The 21673-nt window shown below is 46.6% G+C and overlaps 1 protein-coding gene across 1 annotated transcript; it reads right to left on the bottom strand.

Moving 5' to 3' along the window:
- Positions 1–12091: 12091 nt before the first annotated feature.
- LOC119385576 (uncharacterized) lies at positions 12092–16974 on the bottom strand. The gene is made up of 3 exons (XM_037652989.2): positions 15691–16974; positions 13295–13507; positions 12092–12763 (listed from the first exon to the last, which is right to left on the bottom strand). The coding sequence occupies exons 1-3, from the start codon at positions 16633–16635 to the stop codon at positions 12092–12094; spliced, it is 1830 nt and encodes a 609-aa protein (XP_037508917.2). The 5' UTR covers positions 16636–16974.
- Between the last annotated feature and the right edge of the window lie 4699 nt (positions 16975–21673).

Genomic DNA, 21673 nt, shown 5'->3' with positions numbered 1-21673 from the left:
AATGCTTTCACTGGGAGATTAGATTCGTGTACGCGTGACAAGTTCACCAAACTACCCGCCTAATCTTCTGTACCCAACCGTGCGAAGCCGCTTTTTGCCGTAAATATCTGGGCGAGCATCTAAAACTGCCCCACTGGGCCACCCGGGGTATCGTTTTACAATTGTTTGTTGAAAACCGGAAATGCATACAGCGAGGTTCCCTATACTGCATTGCTCATTACAGACACAACCTTAATGAGAACCAACAGACAATCAAGCCAAGGTAAATATAGGGGCCGTTATTTGTAGTAGTTACGATATAAATGTGAATAAATTAAAGTGGGCGAAAAGTCAATTTGCCACCGGCAGGGACCAAACCTGCAACCTTCGAATAAGGCGTCCGATGCGCTACCTATTCAGCTACGGCGGCGGTTATCTTCCCGCAAACTTCATCGGGTACATCTGAATTTAAACCTGGGAGTGCTGGTCAGCGCAGCTTGTAGCCGTGACGTCGAGTGTGGAGCACGCTTTTTTTGCCCGCTGTCGTCACGCAGCAGGTGATCTTTTACAGCGAAAGCTGTTATGAGATCATTTCACCGGCCGTTTTTGGCGCCGTAGTTGTCCGCCGCCGCCGCCGCCGCCGGTGTCCGTAACCAGTATCACTCGAAATAAGAAAAAAAAACTAAATAAGAAAAAAATTCCAGGATGGAACGAGGTTCGAACCTGGGCCCTCTGCGTGGGAGCCCAGTATTCAACCTCTGAGCCATGCCGGTGCTTGAAACTGCTTTGCAAAAAAGGTCCTACGCAGGATTCATGTCGGGAAGGAATCACATTAACATATGTAATGTAGTGTGGTAGAAGAGTAAAATACAACCAAGCGTCACACAAACGCGAATTCTGTAACCGGGCGTCACACAATGCAAATTGCGCAACGAGTGGGTTGTTGAGTGCTTCCAACCCATTACAAAGGCCTCTACGATAATTCTTCATCGCCATCAGCCACAGCATCAAAAAAGTGCACATAATGCCTTACAGGTGTTTAGCGAGTACCACGGTTCTCTGTAGAATGACGTAAAATTGCATAGTGGCTGCTTCCCTACTTCACAAAAATTATGATTTATAGCGTAGTGGGTTCCTGGCAAGTGCACTTCTATTGGTTGCCAAGGAAGCCCATAAGGCTCCCATGATCCATTTCCTCGGGGTCTCAGTAAAGTTCTTCGCCCCCCCCCCCCCCGCCGTCTCTCTCCCACGTCAACGTATGTTATACAGCATCATGGGAGAGGGAAATAGCGAGCGGGCGTCACCCAATGCAAATTACATTACTGGTGGGCCGTTTAAAGCTTCCAACCCATTACAAAGGGATGAGGCATAATTCTTCATCGTCATCAGTCGTCGCGTCAACAAAGTGCACATAATGCCTTACAGACGTGTAGCTGGTGCTTCTCTTCTCCGCAGAATGACGAATAATGGCTTAGTAGGTGCTTCCCAACTTCACAAAAATTGTGATTTATGGCGTAGTGGGTACCTTTCTAGTGTACTTGTATTGTAGCCCCAAGTGAGCTTACAACGCCGCTCTTCCAGCTTTCGCTGTGACTGTGCTGCGGTTTCAGCGCAGGCCTGGCGTTTTTATTTACGAGCTCGCAGCTCAGCAATAATACCTCGCATACTGCCTGAAGGCGTCAAGTCTACCAGAACGAGACCCTCGCTATGAATGAATCAAAGAAGGGGAATTTAAGGGCTCGGTTTTTTCTGTTAGACACAATCTTTATGAGAACTAACAATCAACCCAAGGAAAACATAGGGGACGTTAGTTCTAGTTAACGATGATATTAATGTGAATAAATGAAAGTGCACGAAAAGATAGCACAGCTAAGGTGGCTCGTGTCTTAGCGTACACAGTATTTCGTTGCGAAAAGCAAAGCAACGATGCCTTATCTGACGAAACTAACCTTGACAGGACGTGCGCTGAAGCATTGGATTGGATGCACCGTCACCCAGCCCTGCCGAAACAAGTGGCCGAGCTTTCTTCGGTGCACGAACCCGAGGCCATCGCCATGATCAGAGATGCGGTGAAGTCGCTCGAAGGCATGGACGACTTCATGAGGTTCGCAGGGGTCGTGAGCCGGCGAGTGTCGTGCCAGTGGCGAGAAGACGAGAGAGTGCAGCTCAGTGACCTCAACGAGTACTGCTGGAGAAGGGTGCGCGGATACTTGCGGCTCAGCGATGTGGTGGGCTACTCGTCGGCACAGCCCTGAACATTTGTGAACGGCAGTGTCGTGATATGTGACGTATTTCTGTGTTCGTTCTCAAAATATTTTCGTTCGTTCACAGCTTAACGCGAGGATGGATTTTGCTAATAAACGTTTCCGCGAGTGTCATTGCTGTTCAGCTTATGACGATGTTGATGGACAGCTTCGGCTGATGCAACTGTTCTTTCAGTGAAGCAGATTTGTTCATGCGTTCTCGCATTTCTCTAAGCAAAATCGTCGGAACAAGTTGCGCAATTGCCAAAGCAGGTGCAACGTGGTCACTAAACGTGCAACAAGCGGCGAATACACGCACTGCTTGCTCGACCTGCGTAATGAGTACAGAGTTCAAAGCTAGTTTATTCAGCAACCATCCGGAGAAGAAATATTGTCGTGCATTATGGGGCAGATAAAGTCCGAACATGGTAGGATGGCCGCTTCGATTGGAATTCAGGTAACTATTTCATATGTGGATTAAAATTTAATCCCAGCTGAGACATCTTGTCACGAACGTACTCTAGGCGTCTTCAACAAAAAATTCAGACAGCATCGCTCTGGTGGTGCGAAGCCTCAAGGAACATCGGAAATTAGCAGCCTTCAGAGATCTGCTTATTTTTTTCTCTCCCTCTCTTTCTTTCTATTTCTTTCTGTTTTCTTCCATCTATTTTTTTCTCTTTTTCTTTATATTTCTTTCGCTATTCCTCTTTCCTCGATTCTCTGTCTTTCTGTTTCTCTTCCATTTCCTCTCTCTCTCTATATTTCGCTTCGTCTTTCTTTCTATCTGTTTTTTTCTGTCTATTTCCTTGTCTCTCATTGGTTCTGTCTTTTTCTGTAATATGCTTTACTCTCTCTACTCCTTTCCCGCCACCTCACCCTCACTTTTCCTTCCCACCCGCTTGCTGTACTGTAGCGTAGTACACTATACTATACTATCCTAAACATATTGTATACTATGTTATACTATACTATACAATGCTATGTTATGCTCTGCTAACGTGCCGGTATAGCCGTGTAGTTACGATGCTGGCCTTCGGGTCGTGGGTGCGCGAGATCAAATCTCGCCTCATCAAGACATTTTTTTTCGCCAAGAATTTGTTTTTCTATATGTTTCTGTCTCTCTCTCTTTCTTTCTCTCTCTCTCTCTCTCTCTCTCTCTCTCTGTACTCGTTCTACACACATCAGAGTTACCAGTATCGTGCGCCGAAAAAATCGGCGCATGTGTTGAAAGAAGCAGATGTAGAAAAGGTACAACAGGAAGAAGAGGACGAATATAGGGCGTCCAGGTTAATGGTGATGATAATCTTCTGGGGACCGATTACACCGATGAATGTAATAAACGGCTCTGCCGTTAATAGCGCGGTAATTCAACGAAAACGACAGAATACAGACATAGCACTTTTTACCAGCGAAGCTTTTTAAGCTAGCCGTAGTGTGGGCGACTCTATTTCGAAAAATAAACGGGCGCGTGCCACATAAATTGGGTAAATCCCAATAGTCGCCACTGCTCCACTAAAAGCGCAGAAGACAACAGTTAGCCGAAAAACGGCTACGTGCAGCAGAAATTTGTGCGACCTATCAGAAAACTGTCATCGTCGTAAACTCGTACGTGCCACAGATAGCGGGTAAATCCCACTACTCACCACTGGTTCACTAAAAAAGAAGAAGGCAATAGTTAGCCAACATACCTGCCGTCTCTGAAAACTAGGTTTTGTATTCTAACAGTCCAAACATTTCTAAACATCTATGCATCCCCACACAGACGCTCCTAATATGTATTTCTTAGCGAGCCTTCCGTATTTTTTTTATTGTGAGTGGTATATGCTACATCGTCCTCAAATAATTTTCGTACAAAAGCTGTTGGAAACGTTGCAAGTAACAATCGGTGATATAAGTTTCCCAAATGTAGTCAATCATAAAACAATAATAGAATTTGATGATATATTTCCAATACAAATGCTAGACTATTGCCCATTAGATATTTAAACGGGTTTTGGAAACCACCTTAAGGGTCTACAAATAAGTTCAGTTATATCCACAGATGCCTCCGTTACAGATGAGAAGGCAGGAGTGGGCATTTATTCAGCAGCATTAAACTGGTTTTTTTCACTCCGACTGCACAATTTTACGCCAATATTCCAGGCAGAATTATAGCGATTATTCTGGCATTACGAAAACTCCCAGCATCTATTTCTTCAGTGGTTATACTCACCGCTTCTTTGTCAGTTTGCGCTGCTTTGACAGTACCAAAGTCATCGAGCTGCCTATCAGAACTATGTACACACATGCCCAATCATGTACGTGTTGCCTGCTTAGTTTGGGTGCCAGGTCATACTGGAATAACTCTAAATGAACAGCGGACACATTGGCGGCAGCATCAAATCAGGGCCCGGTCCTGAAGGTTCTAGGATCCTCCTTCCAAAATAATACCACACGACTTAGAAATTTTTGTATTCGAGTGGAACACACAAAATCTTCTGTTCTAAACGGTGCAGATTTTCAGCACCTTGGGTTTCTGTGGTATAGCTCATAGTGTTGCACAAGACAGTTAGAAGTTACACTAACTAAACTGCGATGCAAAATTCCCTCTTCAAATTTTTATTTACACAGGCCCGGTTTTGTTCTTCCCCCTCAATGTTTTTATTGTACGCAAGCATAAACCATAGAACACTTTTTTCACAGAATGTCGGAGGTATCAAAATCTAAGGAAAAGATTTCTCGTAGCTCCTTTCCGAAAACTTGGGCTTGAGCTTTCCGTAACGGCATTACTCTCCCTGTGGGCGTCGGCACAGGGTCACTGCAACAGGGACATATGTGATGCGGTATTTAACTACATAAAAGAATCAAAAAGACTGCCAGGATAATATTTCAAGTACATACTTATTTTATTTCTTCGTTTATTTATTTCATTTATCTTTAAATATTTATTTAATTTGTTACTTAACTCTCTCTCTCTCTCTCTTTCTTTCTTTCTTTCTTTTTCTCTAGAAGATAAAAGATAATTTGCCTACAAATTATATTTTCAGAACTAGCCTTTTTTTTTCATAAATCCTACTGCCGCACGATTCATCGCCGATCCCCTGTAGTGGGTTGAGCCATTCCTAAAGGCACCAACCAACCAACCAACTAGGGAACAGGAAAGGCAACGGCGGCTGCGAGAAACAATCATCATCATGAACGGGTATGTTCCACAGAAATTGGGTAAATCCCACTGCTCATCACTGCTCCACTGAAAAGGAGGAAGGCAACAGTTAGCCCAACACTAGGTAACGGGAAAGGCAACGACGTCTACGAGAAAACACCGAATCGATGGAAGGCCTACGCCAACGACGACGTGCCCGTAGACCTATGATCGAGAGGTCACGTTTGAAACTTTTTAGCGCGCACAAAAGACGAGGACACAGAAAGAAGGTACAAACGAGCGCTCACTCACAACTGATTTATTTTTTGAAATGGACTAAATATATAAGTACAAATAATCATCACAAAGCATGCGCGGAGCAAGTCATGAGGCATATTAGCAGAATACAAGTTAACCACAGGTCAAAAAAGAAATTTCTTTATCAGTAAGCGCCACCGATGGTTGACTGATACACGTTTTCCCACACCTACTCATATGGAAAGCTTCCATGACTTCACGTGTAAGTTTATCACTATGAGCGAACAAAATGTCTGTGTCACTGAAAACATGAATTCGTACCAACTCGCCCAGCTATCAGTTTTACTGCTATGAGAGGTGCGAACGCTTGATTTCAGCGCAAGTTTCTCTCTCCGGAGTTTGGACATCCGTATCGTGTCTGGGACTGTGTGTGGTTCAACTCGAACCTCTGCGCTGAAAATCAGCATAGAAACAACCTAGCATCACCTAGCTAAAGCCTGGCAACGACCTAGAAGCAACCTAGAAACAACCCTCATCACCTATCTAAGGCCTAGAAGCAACCTAGAAGCAACCAGATCGGTCTTCAGAATCATCCGGTTTCGCTGTGTCAAGACTTGCGCGGCTTAGTGCTTAGTGCAAGCTTTGGCAATTTTTTGTTCAAGGATGCAGTACCAACTCGCCCAGCAAACCAGGCTGTTTCTCTAGGTCGGCCGTTTAGTAAAAGAAAATAGCAGTTTCTGAAGCTGACTTAGTAATACTTATGTTTACTGAAGTTGGACAACTTGATGTTACATGTATAAAGCACAGAAATGAAAGTTCATAACCACCTGGCATGAACAGCACAAAGAAAAGTTACAGCGCAAGAAACAAACTGGGAGTGAAAACTAAGGATTAACAACTAGGCGGCAATGAATAATTGTGAACTTTTCGATCGCATTGCAATTGGCGAGGACGAAAGATGAATTGATGGACGCAATTTCTGTTAGGCGCAAACCACAAAAAAGGTAGGTAAATCAGAAAGTTCGCATAGATGTCATTGTATCTTATGTTCACATTTTTTAATACTTCCGCAAAAATCAACCCAGCTTTACTGACTTAACGTTGCGAGGACTGATTAAACAGCGGAGCTACTGACACCAAGAGAACAGACTTTTGGACTGGTTGGTTTGTTACGTTCATTGAAGCCATAGCGCTGGTAAAACAGGGAGCACACAAAGAAGACGGAACGTGCGCTTCCAAGCGCACGTTCCGTCCTCTTTCTGTGGTTCCTGTCTTATTAGCGTTATGGCTTCAATGTACGGACATCAGTTGCTTGGCTCTTCTTTCCTTTCCTTTTATGTCCTTGCTATTTATTTGCCTTTCTATTTGTTTTCATTTGCTATTTCCTTTTCCCTGGTATGATTTTCTAACGTTCGCTCTACTATTTTCTTTCTTTTTCATGCCACTAGTCCCTCTGATTAATCAGACCTCGCGACGTTAAGTCAGTGAAGACGGGTTAATTTCGGGGAGATTTTTCTGGCATTTTTCAGCGTTTAAGGCAAGCAGAATCTCACTTCAAAAATCGTTTATTTTTGTCTCCCTCACTCTTCGGCATCAGAACGACGTCGTCGTTGTTGTTCACGCGCCAATTCCCGTTGGCGTTCCCGACGGGCAGCTTCTTGCGGAGAGCGCACGGCTTCAGCCATCATCGAACATTGTAGTTATAGACAGCTTTTTCATTTTTAGTGGACCGGAGGTGAGTAGTGGGGCTTGCGCTATTTCTGTGCCATATAACCTCTAGGCTATTTATAGACTACTTATACTTATAGGATAGTCATAAGTACTTGACGACGATAATGATGATGATGCCCTCTTCCTGGTGGCGCTAGCCCTTAAAGAAGGATTGGCCAAGAACCGCCCGAGAAGCACTGACACGTACCCTCTGGGCTAACTATACACACCTTTTTCATGTTTAATGGACCGGAGGTGAGTAGTGGAGCTTGTCTAATTTCTGTGGCACATACCCCTTAGTCACTGCGAACGACGCTCCGTAGGGATTAACCTCGTCTTTAAACATATCCGCTGTTTAATAATGTAATGCGCTAATGAAACCACCACCGTGGCATCATTGTGCATGTTATTTATGCACCGGCATAGATGACATGTATATCATACCATCCCAATCGAGTCGTGACCAGTCATTTTACAGTTGTCATAGTACAAGTCATGCCATCAAAATTCTGATGTATACCAAGCGAAACCATCAAATAATAATATTTATTAATAATATCTGGGGTTTAACATCCCAAAACCACGATATGATTATGAGAGACGCCGTAGTGGAGGGCTCCGGAAATTTCGACCAACTGAGTTTCTTTAATGTGCCCCTAAATCTAAGTACACGGGCCTCAAACATTTTCGCCTCCATCTAAAATGCTAAACAAACAAACACGAGCGCACCTAGAAGTAAAACGCTGAATAGATAGATAGATAGATAGATAGATAGATAGATAGATAGATAGATAGATAGATAGATAGATAGATAGATAGATAGATAGATAGATAGATAGATAGATAGATAGATAGATAGATAGATAGATAGATAGATAGATAGATAGATAGATAGATAGATAGATAGATAGATAGATAGATAGATAGATAGATAGATAGATAGATAGATAGATAGATACGTTTAAGGTGCATCTGATTCGCCTTGATGTGCTTCGCATTTAGAGCAACGTATTGCAGAAATTCAACCTCTTCCCACCAAAATTCCCGTTTTGGTTACTCGTGGGATCTTCATTCGAATTGTTTTGTAAGCTCGTGACTGATACGGCGTGACGACAAACGTGCTGAGCTGAACCCTTTTCACAAAGGCGGCTGCGAAAGTCGCAAGACTCGTAATCGTTCGAAGACTGTTCCAGAACATTGCTGCCATATGTCGAAATAATAAACAAAAGAAACAACCGAAATAGATTGAAGGGTATTTGCAAGCCTGAGTGCATGGTTGAGCTATGCGTTAACTTATCTAAACGTCAAAAATTATTATGCATAGTTTAGGGGAAAACAGCCATGATAATGAAAGCTATTCCTTTATCCTCGGCATTATGAACGCCAGAAACTAAGGCTAATCTTTTTCTCTCAAAGATAGTATCGCTCGGCGAAGTTGAAAATTAAACGTCATACGAACCATCAGAGAGGTTGATAAATTGGAAGAGAAAACACGCGGTATGATTCTGCGAACACGAAAGAGAAAGAAAGAGCACAGAACAGGACCCTCCTCGCAGTCTCCCCAGTAGCCGCACTAGATATCCCAGCCATTGGGAAGACGCATCTCCAAACAAAGCCGACAACGTAGCGAAGCGCAGCCACGCTCTCTCACCCTCATTCTCCCCTCTTTCAGCCTCCTCTCCCTCGTTCCGTAGCACCCACGATACTTCCTGTGGCCCCTCGTTTAGTTCTTTTTCTCTGCCGTATATAACGCGAGGCTCATATCCCATATCTCCTCGCCCTTCCCACCTCGCGGGGGTCCCTTCTCCCATTGTAGTTCGTGTCCGCCGCTCCCTTTTGTCCCGCGCCAGCGTTCGCAGCGGCGACGTCCCTTAAAAATGTCCAGCCAGCCAGGCGACCGGCCAGACAACCATCCAGGCAGCAGGGACGGAGCAGGAGGGGTCGCCCTAGACAATGGCTCGTCAAATTCATCTTCCGTTTATTCTCTTCCCGAAATGGGAAGCCCGAGGAAGAGAAAGTGGTATAGCGTGGTTACACTCGGGTTTCGCTTTTTTTCTTCTTATCCGAATCTTTTTCTCTCGCCAGTCGATATATATCCACTTCGGCCGTCGGTCGGTGCGTTCTTCTCCTTTGATCCGTACACTCCCTCGGCCCGCCTTTGTAAAAGGCGTCGTTATTACTCCGTCCCGCGACTACATTGTGTCGACGACACGAAGTGCCGTCGTCTTCTTTTTTGGTAACGATTGATTTCACTGGCCTCCGACAACAGGTCGCATCATTAGGAGGAGCCGCAGCGGGGTAAGAAAAGGCGTGAGGGCACTGTTAGCCGCAGGATGTGCGCATTATGATGGCCGAGGAAGACTGTTTCCTTCTGTAGCACTGCTGCTGAAATGAAAGCTTCCAGTTTTCTATGCAACCGTTCAGCTTCCAATCACGGGGTGTAATGTCACGTCAGAGTGTTTCAAAGAAAATCAAAGAAAAGGGAGCTTTCGCGAACTTGTACAGGGAATTTTGTTTATTTAGACTATTCCAATCAGCGAGCTCATGTCACCTTATAAAAAAAAGCGATACTTGGGCAGGTTGACTACAATGTAAACGCGAACGGCGGCGCAAACTCCACACAGAACGAAGGCAAAGAGATGGCGAAGCTTGCAATAAGTCGCACAAGGCTTGAAACAGTCAAGCTGGACGATTCTAAAGTCTAATCTGGTTGTTTGCAGGTTGTTGCTAGGTTTTAGCTAGGTGATGCTAGGCTTCTAGATAGGTGATGCTAGGTTGCTTCTAGGCCGTTGCTGGGCTTTAGCTCCGTGTTAGGTTGTTTCTAGGTTGTTTGTAGGTTTTAGCTAGGTGATGATGCTAGGTTGTCGCTAGGTTATTAATAAGTTGTTTTCAGGGTTTAGCTAGGTGATGCTACGTTGTTTCCAGGTAGTTGCTAGGCTTTTAGCTAGGTGATGTTAGATTGCTTCTAGGTCGCTGCTAGGCTCTTAGCTATGTTGTTTTCTAGGTTGCGTCTAGGTCGTTGCTGGGCTTTAGCTAGTTTTTGTTAGGTTGTTTCTAGGTCATTGGCTGTCTTGTTAGACTTCAGAATCGTCCACCTTCGTTGTTCCAAGCCTTGCGCTACTTAGTGCAAGCTTCGCCATTTTTTTTTCTCTCTTTTTTTCTTTCTTTTTATCGCTTTCTTTTCCTGAGTTTCTATTTCTTCTCTTTCTTTCTACTCTTTCTCTATTTTCTCTTTCTTTCTTTCTCTGTCTCTCCTCCACGTGTTTCGCTTGCTGCACTTCGGCGAGCAGAGTTTTCGTTTAACTCTCGCACCTGCTATACTCGGTAGTGGGGCTTGCGGAAATCCTGTGGCGCATATGCACCTGGGGAGTTTTGCACGACGCAGCACAACTTACTGATAGCTCAAAGAGCTTCACCGTAAAGAGAACGAAGAGAGCGCGTGCCGGTTCATGATGATGATAGTTTTTGTAAACATTGTACACACCAAATTTTTTACAGTCAGCTTAAACAGCTACGCTGTTAAAACCATGAAACACGTACGAAGGCGCTTGAGTGGTCTTTTTTCTTTTTCTTTGTTGTGCAGTTCATGCTGCGCTCAGCTTAATGTACTGTAACGTTGTATTCATTTTATTGTTCTGGTGCTAATGCGGCGTAAGTGAAGCTGTGTACTTCGTATTGTCGACAAATGGATACGTTGTTTGCACGTCGAAGGGGCGTACCGACAGTTTGCAAGCTCAGACTTCCCTATGACGTTACACTACTTCGAGAAAACAAGATTTTTGGGTCGTGGTCCCGTGCTGTGCTGCACAGACTTGCAGTGCAACGCCGGCATTTGTACAGTTCTTGAACTCATCTGGCCTCAAGAATTGATTACAGGCGTAATGAACACCCGCATGTGCTTGAATGTGCTCATTGTCTTTATCTTTATTTCTCTCTTTTCATGAATATTGCAGCGAAGCTGTATACTCTCATTGGTCTGAACATTTGGTGGCGTGAGCACAAAACTCCTAAAGCGCATATGTGTCACAGAAATTGGGCAAATCCCACTACTCACCAAAGACGCTCGCGTGCTTCTCTGCTAGCATATGCGCACGTTTCTTGCCTTTTCACCTCCGACGCTGAGGAAGGGAATTCAGAGAGACGGACGGACGAGCCGACGAGCGCGTTCATTGTAGGCTCGTGCAGAACTGCAACGACACAACTAAATTTTGAACTTTGGGTGGTTTAGGGGCCCTTTAACAATTGAAAGCAAACGTCATATCTTTCTTTGTAGTCAGGCATACAACACAGAGCTCCGTATTCGTTTCAATAAAGAAAACCACGAAACAAGCATCAAAACCGCATGATGGATAAGGCGCCTGTGAACAATAGAAACACCCTTCCACGCGTTCCCAGTAAGGATTAGGTTGCAGCTGCTTTGCACTTCACGAGAGGGCTTCGAATGACGTCAAACGGCCCTTCCTTCTCCCCGCATGTGTTTCGCGATTTCATATATAAGAGGGAGACCCGTCTAGCAGCTCGCTTAGTTCATCCCAAGACTGCCATGTGTATCGAGCGTCTTGTAGAAAGCGTCTGCACACGGTGGTGGACACAAGAACACTGGTTTATTAATAACAAAAGGAACGCTTGCGTACAGCGTTGCCAGGCGTTGCTCTATTGGTTGTACACAGTGTTGCCTTGTTGATCGCCCGTTACATCCTCCTTTCTTTGAAGGCGAAGCACACAAAAAACTCTGAAAACACCGAAAACATTTAACGTCGGTCGGCAACTGTCCTCTCTTCTAGGCTGTTTCACTCTGCTGGAATCCGTGAGTGTAGGTCAGGCGAGATGGTAGTCTTTGTTGTCTAGTGGATCGTCGGCAGAAGTCGTCAGTGTTCGGTAAGCCTGAGGTGCCGGCTGGCGGTCGGTCCTGCGTACCCTGCGGAGGTTCTGGCCCCTGCGGTATGGCTCCACTTGTAGATGAATCGGAGGTGTCGTCGCTGTCGTCGGCGTTGTAATGGGAGAATCGACAGAACGCTTCTGGCGTTTTGCGGAGGTGTTGTCTATTTCGACGGAAAACCCGGCCATCTTCTGTCAGAACGGTGTACGACCTTGGCGCCACGAGATCTTGGACTTGTGCTTTTATTTCCCATCTACCATCATTGAGAACGCGGACGACGTCTCCCTTCTGTAATAGAGCAAGTGACCTTCTTGGGGTCTTTGCTTGCACATGTTTTCGCACGGGCCTTGGGGGTGACACTGAGAAATCTGGAAGCAGCGTTCTGAGACTTCGTCCCATCAGCAGCTCTGATGGCGACCGGCCATCCTCAAGAGGACACACCCTGTAGTTCAGAAGGCCCAAATAGAAATCCTCTTTACTCCTCTCCGTCTTGTCCAGAATGCGCTTGATCACTTGGACGCCCTTCTCGGCGAGTCCGTTGGATCTGGGAAAATGCGGACTTGAAATTGTATGCTTGAAGTCATATCGAGCCGCAAAATCTTTGAACTCTTTTGACGCGAACTGAGGGCCGCCATCACTACAAACTTCTAATGGTAACCCGTGCCTTGCAAAGATCTGACGTAGTTTCTGAATGACAGCTGTTGCTGAGGTCTCCTTTAGCTGTTCGACTTCAGGAAAATTAGAGTAGGCGTCATAGACAACCAAGAAATTCTTTCCAGCATGCTGGAAAAGATCTGCACCAACTCTAGCCCACGGCAAGTCAGGGACGGCACGCTGAAGAAGGGGCTCGTGAGGTTGCCGATAAGCAAACTTCTTACAGACGTCACACCTGTCAATAAAATGGGCAATATCTGCTGCCATTCCTGGCCAATACATCAACTTGCGGGCCCTCGATTTGCATTTCCCTAACCCGAGATGCCCTTGGTGCACTCGTCTCAGCATCTCCGTTCGCATGCTTGCAGGTACCACTACTTTGGTTCCCTTTAGCAGTATTCCGTTGACCACAGTAAGCTCTGCTGTGGAGGACTTTAGTTCACCCTCTACTGGGATTGACGACTGCAATCTCAAAATGACATCTTGCAGCGTTTCATCACTGGCCGTTGCTGCCTGCAGACGGGAGAGGGTGGCTGGACCCACACTTGAAGTAAGGACGCCAACAGCATGAACTTCAACATCTGTTGTGCCCTTGCCTGGGTGTTCCTGTGCGGGGATTCTTGACAAGGTGTCAGCAACAACTAATTTGCTGCCTGGAACATACTGCAAATCAAATTCATATTTCAGCAGCCGAAGAAATAGGCGCTGCAGACGCGGTGGCATGTCACCTATTTCTTTCTTTGAAATCGCCAACAATGGACTGTGGTCAGTTTCGATAGCAATATGTCTTCCAGTGACATAATCGTTAAACTTTTCACAGCCGAATGTTATGCCTAATGCCTCTTTTTCTATTTGAGCATACCTTCGCTCGGTTTCTGTGAGTGCTCGCGACGCGTATCCGACGGGACGCCAATCGCGTCCGTGTTGTTGGAAAAGGACCGCTCCGAGTGCAAACGCAGACGCGTCCGTCGACAGTTTCGTGGGAAGCTCGGAATTAAAAAACACGGTTGATCCCTCCATCATAGGAATCGGAATAACACGAAAGTAAAGCGTGTCCTTACAGAAGTAACTGAATGCTTACTGTACATTGATATAAGAGAGTTTGCACAATGTATATTGATGTCTGGCAGCTGATGGCGCCGTTTAACGTGTATGCACCCACTTTGATGATTGGTGGTACATCTCCATGTCGACGACTAACGCTTATGTTAAATGATTAAACAAAACCCTTGTGGTAGTTTTAGTAGTTAACGGTGAAAGCGTAATCAGAGAACGAGGTGTGATAGCCAGAAGAGCGTCGCATATTGGACGCAGAGCTTGTTCGCCATCCCGCGACCTGTTAAAATGTGATTGAACACCCATGGCCGGACTAGAGGGAAACGCAAAGCGCGTCGTGTCGCCCCGGTAGCCCAGCCGCGATTTTTCCCGGGGCGAGCGCGACAACGGGGAACGCGGGGTTACAGCCAGATGAGGCAGGCGCGCGTCGCAGAGCTATTTTTGGTTTGTATTAGCGTGATGCTGAGCGAGGCCGACGCTTTTAAGATGGATGGATGGATGCTATGAGCGTCCCCTTTGTAACGGGGCGGTGACATGTCTGCCACCAGGCTCGGAGAAAAAAAAAAAAAACCCTTCCTTGTTTTATGTTGGCCTAATACCTTGGCCTAAGACGCTTGGGCAAAGGTCGCCACCTCGCGGTGTGTTAAGGCATTGGCAAAATTCAAGTTCTATTGAAAACGCGCCGAATGGGACGGACGTGTAACTACGTGTAACGCGTTGCAGGTGTCGCGGAGGCCACAGCAATGATGAATTACTTTACCTTACCACTCCCAGAGGGCAACACCACCCAGCCGACCGGGAGAGTGGTAGATATAAAAGGCGCGTTCGTAAAGGCTCCAGAGTCTGTGACCGTGGCGCAGTGGATAGCGTGCCCGGCATCTGTTGCTGCGGGCCGAGAGGTCGCGGGTTCGATGCCCGTTGACGGTACCTTTTTTTCTTTGCCATCTGATTGTGTATATTTTTTCGGCGTCATTTCCGTGACGGAAATACGTCACTGAAGTGTTGGTGGACCCCGGCATAAAACACTTTCGTGTTAAAACAGCCAAGACTGGCGCTTTCGTCAGCATCATCTTGAGTTGTTCCCACTCACGCTCGTGAACCTGCGTCCACTCGAAAATTGTATCGTTTCTTATTAGGCTGCGCAAGGCCTCAGTGTGGGCTGACAACAGTGGCAAGTACTTTCCAAAATAGTTAACTGCTCCAAGGAAGCGCTGGACATCTTTCTTGGTCTTTGGTGCAGGTTGGTTTAAGATGCACTTTATCAGGTCGGGATTAGGCTCAATACCTTTGGAGCTAATTTTATCACCCAAGAAGGTGATTTCAGTTTGCCCAAAAATGCACTTTTCCGCATTCAAGGTAAGGCCCTCAGCCTGTGCCCTCGCTAGCGCTTTGTGCAGGCGTTCATCGTGTTCCTTTTTGCTAGAACCCCACACAAGCACGTCGTCGATGTACACACGCGTTCCTGGGAGGTCATCGAATATCTGGCTCATGGTACGCTGGAAAACTTCGGGTGCAGATGCAATACCGAACGGTAATCGGAGATACCGATAACGACCGAACGGAGAACTGAATGTGCAGATTTCTGAAGTCTTTCTATCTAGAGGAATTTGATGAAAACCGCTGTTTGCATCAAGTCTGCTGAAAAACTTTGCTTGCGCTAGCTCACCCTCGATTTCTTCCCGGCATGGCAACTGAAAGTGTTCTCTTTTCACTGCCCTGTTAATTGCCCGTGGGTCCATGCAAACTCTTAAGTCTCCATTTTTCTTCCTCACGATAACCAAGGGACTTACCCAGTCCGACGGCTCTTCCACTTTCTCAATGATGTTCGCGGCACACATCCGGTCGAGCTCTTTCTTGAGTGGCTTTCTGAGTGCGTAAGGCACGCGCCGGGTTGGCTGTACTACGGGGACAGCGTCCTCTCGAAGCACCATTTTGTACTCGCGCCGCGTCCTTCCAATGCCGGTGAATAGTCTTGGATATGTCTGCTTTAGGCTTGCGTATCCGTCGCTGTTGTCCACCGCGTTGACTCTGTTGACCAGACCAAGTTGCTCACTAGCCTCTAGGCCCAAAATTGCTTGCTTCTTCTTTACTATGAAGAACTCCAGCAGAACGTGTCGCTTGTCTAACTGCACGGCGAGGCGAACCTTTCCACAGTGTGGTATTTCACCACCCCCATAATGACGCAAGATGCTCCTCGTGGGGTACGGCTGCTGTTTAGTACCGAGCCTGTTGAACAGCGAACGCGGCATCAAGTTGGCCTGCGCTCCGGTGTCGACCTTCAGCTGCACCTGCTTTCCTTCAATGTTCGTTGTTACAACCCAATCGCGACTTTCGTGACCACGCTTGCTTTCCGTTGTCCTGATCTCCAGAACGTCGAAGTCACCGTCGCTCTCCACTCCGTCGACCACGTCATCAACTGCTGCTCGGTTGCTCGTACAGCAGGCGGCGAAGTGATTAGGCTTCATGCAGTTGTTGCATATTTTGCCGTACGCCGGACACTTTCTTGGCGCGTGTGACAAGTTGCAGTACCGGCATTTTTTTCGTCCCTTCTTAAGTGGCGTTCTTGAAACAGGTTCAATCTTGTTTTCTTCAGCCCACGCTTTATTTTGCGATTCAGCAAGTTCCTCAGCCTTGCAGTATTCCACTGCTGTGACGAGGGTCAGGTCCTTCTTGCGAAGAAGTTTTTCACGCAGGGAAGCGCTAGAAATGCCATACACGATTTGGTCCCTCAGCATGGAGTCTCGTAAATCACCAAAGTTGCACGTTCTTGCTTTCAGCTGCAAATCCCGAAAGAACTGTTCGAATGGCTCTCCGTGTGCCTGACGACGCGAGCGAAACACATAGCGTTCGTAAGTCTCATTACACTTGGGCAAGCAGTAGGCTTCAAACGCTTTAACCAAAGCATCGTAGTCTTTAGCTTCCTCCGGCGTCAGGTTCAGGGTATTGAACACATCAATTGCTTCTTGACCGGCGACGTGCAAAAAAATTGCAGCTTTCTGCTCCTTACTGCGTGGTTTGATGGGCTCCGTAGCTATCAGGTACAGCTCGATGCGTTGCTTGAATGTCTGCCAGGACGCCGCTGCGTTGTCGCCCAATTGCAGTGGCTCGGGCGGGCGTAGTTCAGTCATCGTGGCGTACCACTTCTGACACCATGTATCGAGCGTCTTGTAGAAAGCGTCTGCACACGGTGGTGGACACAAGAACACTGGTTTATTAATAACAAAAGGAACGCTTGCGTACAGCGTTGCCAGGCGTTGCTCTATTGGTGCCGAAAACCCGGGAGAAGGCCGACATCCCCTGCACCGATGCCGTACCGAGGATGAACACGTTACGCAGAGATCGAGGCGTCCTTCGCGGTGCCACTACCCGACTCCTGTCCGAGGCCAGCGAGATCCTCCTGCAAGGCACAGTACCGTCTTCCGCCGACTTGCAGGAACTCATCGACGAGCTTCGCGACAAGGACTCCCCTCTCGCTGAACTGGACAAAGAGATCGCCTATGCCCTTGATGGTGAGGAGTTTGACGAGGAAATTGCGGGCGCTATTGAGTACCACGAGAATATCGTGAAGGCCGTCAGCAGGCTTCGGTCCGCGATGAACGCGCGTGCAGCGGTTGGTTCCACCGTCACCGAAACCAACCAGCCGCGGCATGCGGGTACAATTGCCGGAGCCAGCAGATCGAGGGGAGCTGCCCACTCGGAGGCCATCGGCCAAGACCTCGCCGATCCCTCTAGACCACGAGCACCGGGTTTGCGAGTCGCCTTGCCGAAACTTCAAGTACCCACCTTCAGCAGCGAGAACCGTGAGTTACCGGGTTTCTTGGAGCACTACGAGGCGACCACTCACACGCACCCCAAGCTCACAGATATCGAAACGTTCAAGTGCTTGAAGCTTAACTTGGCCGGCGCTACGAGGCGAGCCACCGAAGGAACACGCCTGACTGAGAAGTATTACAACGTTGCCGTCAAGGTGCTCACCGAAAGGTTCGGGCGAAAGGACCTTCTCATCGACGACCACATCGACAGCCTCCTTGCCATCGAACCAATCGAGACATCGTCGCAAGTAGCAAGGCTGCGTGACCTGTACGAACAAATACAGTTCAGGACCGGCTGTTTGGAAAGTCTTGGCATGCCGTCTTCAGAGTACGCGGTTGTTTTGCACCGGGTGCTGATGCGCTCATTGCCAGAGGACTTGGCGATCCAGTACCGAAAGCGCACAAAGACCGGCACAAACGCCGCGGACTCTGCAGTCCAATCGAGAGACGAGCAAGTCAAGGCAATCTTGAAGTTCCTTCAAGTGGACGTCGAAAGTAGAGAGGAGAGTCGAGCATCACGCGAGAAGGCCACTTCAGGGAGACCGTCGACGAACCGCAAGTCTGCGGACGCCTCATCACCGCCACATCTACCGTCCGCTCTAGCCCTGACAGCACGGTCATCATCGCCAGGTGCCACTTCAAGGCCTGCACAGACAATATGTCCCCTCTGCGGCATCTCAGGCCACTTGACGCGTGATTGCCGGGCCACGCTATCCGCAGAAGAAAAGCACCAGCGCCTTTCCAGCAATAGCTGCTGCTTCAGGTGCGGGAAGCCAGGGCACATTGCTCGCAATTGCCGAACCGCAGCCTGGCTTAAGTGCGACCGATGCTCAGGACGCCATATTTCTGCTCTGTGCGACATCTGGGGCCGACGAGGATCCGACAGTCCACAACCGACTGGAGCTGAAAACCACAAAGCGATTATGTCTTCCATTACTCTAAAGCAAAATTAAAACATAACCCCCCCCTCCTCCCCCATCAGCATATGCGGTGTTTGATGCAGCTTTGCCGGACATTCACGTTTGCAGGGCGGGATGGCGGCCAATATTTTAAAGATATATTCCAATTTATGAAGTAATTTTTATATGAAACTTTATCGAAAGCCTTTTTAAAGTCCATAAAAATGGCATCTAGCTACTCTCTTCGTTTAGTGCAGTAGCAAAATTGTGGATGGTTTCAACCAGCTGCGTAGTGGTTGTATATCCCCGCAGAAACCCATGCTGTGTTGATGTTAGTACTCTGTGTTCCTCAAGAAATGGAACAATATGTTTATGAATTATGTGCTCGAAAATTTTAGAAGCTGTTGAGGTTAACGAAACTCGTCGGTAATGTTTATTTGTGTTTTGTCTCCGGCTTTGTGTAGAGGCTTAATTCGGGCAATCTACCCGACACGGTGGTCTAGTGGTTATGGTGCTCGAGTGCTGACCCGAAGCTCGCGGGATTGAATCCCGGCCGCGCCGGAAACATTTCCAATGGAGGCGAAAATGCTTGAGCCCCATGTGCTTAGATTTAAGTGCACGTTAAAGAGCAGCAGGTGCTCGAAATTTCCAGAGCCCTCCACTACGGAGTCTCTCATAATCGTGTTGTGGTTTTGGGACGTTAAACCCCAAGAATTATTATTAACGCGGGTCATTTTCCAATCCTCAGGTAACACACCTTCGTTCAGAGACCTAGTATAGAATACACACAAATATGTTTCACACCGCTCACTCTGCATGGCGTTTTAAGAAGGAACTCGGTATTTCATCTGATCCAACAGATTTGTTTTCATCCATATTTAACAATAAATTAAATGTACCCTCCTCAAAATGACATCTGATATTGGAGGTAGGTTTGCATCGAAGGATGGGAGATTATTATTTTCTTTTGATGTAAACACTCTTGAAATAGTTATTGAAGGCCGTAGAGACAGCTTCGTCGTCACACTCTAATGTTCCATCTAAAAGATACGTCAGAAGACTACGTGCCTCGAGGGACCTCTTTCCAAAATTTCCTTGGCCATGTCTTTATAAATGCCGGTAATTTTTCGTTAAAATACTTTTCTTTGTCACGAAAGCTTTTTTCTTTAATTTCTTCGCGCATATCACATATCATTCCTTTTCACGACAACACAAGCGCCGGCGTTTGTGTTCTCCTGAACTCTTCTCCTCTGTCCGCGTATGCACCTTCTTTTACCATGAATTCTTACCAACTAGCTCAACTTATAAGTTTCCAATGTTTATTTTCGCTGCCATGGGTTGATATAGACTGTGAACCACTTGTGGCGCATACCCGCATACTATGGGCTGTGATACGGGGGTATGTGCCGCACGCTACTGGTGGAAAGGGTTTTAGAACGTACGTGAAAGGCCTGTCATGTTATTCTTGTCATCACCTGTCATTCAAGCTCATCATACACATATGCCCTCCTACACTAATTGGGTATGTAAATTAAGGAGGCGACCACCAGAGCCCTCAGACGTAGATAGATAGATAGATAGATAGATAGATAGATAGATAGATAGATAGATAGATAGATAGATAGATAGATAGATAGATAGATAGATAGATAGATAGATAGATAGATAGATAGATAGATAGACAGACAGGCAGGCAGACAGACAGACAGACAGACAGATAGATAGATAGATAGATAGATAGATAGATAGATAGATAGATAGATAGATAGATAGATAGATAGATAGATAGATAGATAGATAGATAGATAGATAGATAGATAGATAGATAGATAGATAGATAGATAAAAGCTGTGAAAGTACACTTGGTTCGCCAAGAAATGCTTCGCAATTATTAAATTATGAAGCATTTAATGGATTATATAACCGCACAAAAGATTCACAGCTGTAAAAGTACAGCTAATATTTACATTCAAATTTTCAACCGATTAGAACCATGATAAACATTTCATTAATAGTTCTCGTGTTTTGCCGCTACTGTGTATAAGTGCTTACGGTGCTTGGCTGCTAACCCGAACTGTGCGGGCTCGATCCCGCCCGCGGTGATCGCGTTTTGAAGGAGGCGAAATTATAAATGTACGTGCCCTGTGTGATCTTAGTGCACGTTAGAGAACCTCAGTGGTCGAAGTTATCCGTAGCCATCCGCTACGGCGTTTGTCATAGCCTGAGCAGCTTTGGGACGTTAAACACCAACAACCAAGGAACAGACCAATTGCTGTCGTAGATGCTGGCGGTGACGGTAGTGGGTGACAAACCGCTGGTTTACTAAACAAGGGCTCAAAGAAACGTCGACTCAATCATATGATCCCTTTTCTCAGTTCTTAACGAGATGAAAGACCGTCTCTCCCGCTCCCCGCCCCCACCACAAAAAAAAAGGAATTCATATTTTTATTTATTCTCCTGTAAAGCGTGCTTTGTTATCTGCTTCGGAGCTTTAGGAGAAAACGGCAATGTGTGTCATATTTTGCGCTAGTAATAAGAATTCCCTCTGAATGATGGGAAAAGCGCTATGAACATTTTTTTTTCTCGTTATAGTAGTGTATGATGTGCCCTGTCTCCAATTTGATGCGACTCACTCCCCTCTTACTGTAAGCAATACGAACAAACGGTAAGCCTACAGATACAAAGAGGAATCACCCTTGTTATCGTACGCTGCGGCCTCCGAAATGGACGTAAGCGAGTGCGTTAGGTGACCAGCAAGCGCCCAAAACCTCGGTGATGCTAGCCGTGGGTCGAGGGGCGTGAATGCCCACAGCTCTGCGCTCCTTCTTCCACGCTCCTTTTGTCGCCTCGCTTCCGCTTGACCAGGGCAGTTGATCCGGATGCACAATGTCTTGCTCCTTTTTTCTTTTCGTTTTTATTTACATGGAGTGCAGGGCCTGTGGATATCCAGGGAGGGTTTTCTTATTTCTTTAGTGTGCTCTGATAATATTCTTTTTTCTGGATTTTCTTGTCTAATACCGCAAAGTGTGTTCTTTTTATGCGCTTCATTTATTCCTCTCTAG

The sequence above is a fragment of the Rhipicephalus sanguineus genome, chromosome 3 (assembly GCF_013339695.2).
Source record: "Rhipicephalus sanguineus isolate Rsan-2018 chromosome 3, BIME_Rsan_1.4, whole genome shotgun sequence".
Lineage (NCBI taxonomy): Eukaryota > Metazoa > Arthropoda > Arachnida > Ixodida > Ixodidae > Rhipicephalus > Rhipicephalus sanguineus.
The sequence above is the reverse complement of the archived record's forward strand: the minus strand, read 5'-3'. Positions and strand labels throughout refer to the sequence as shown.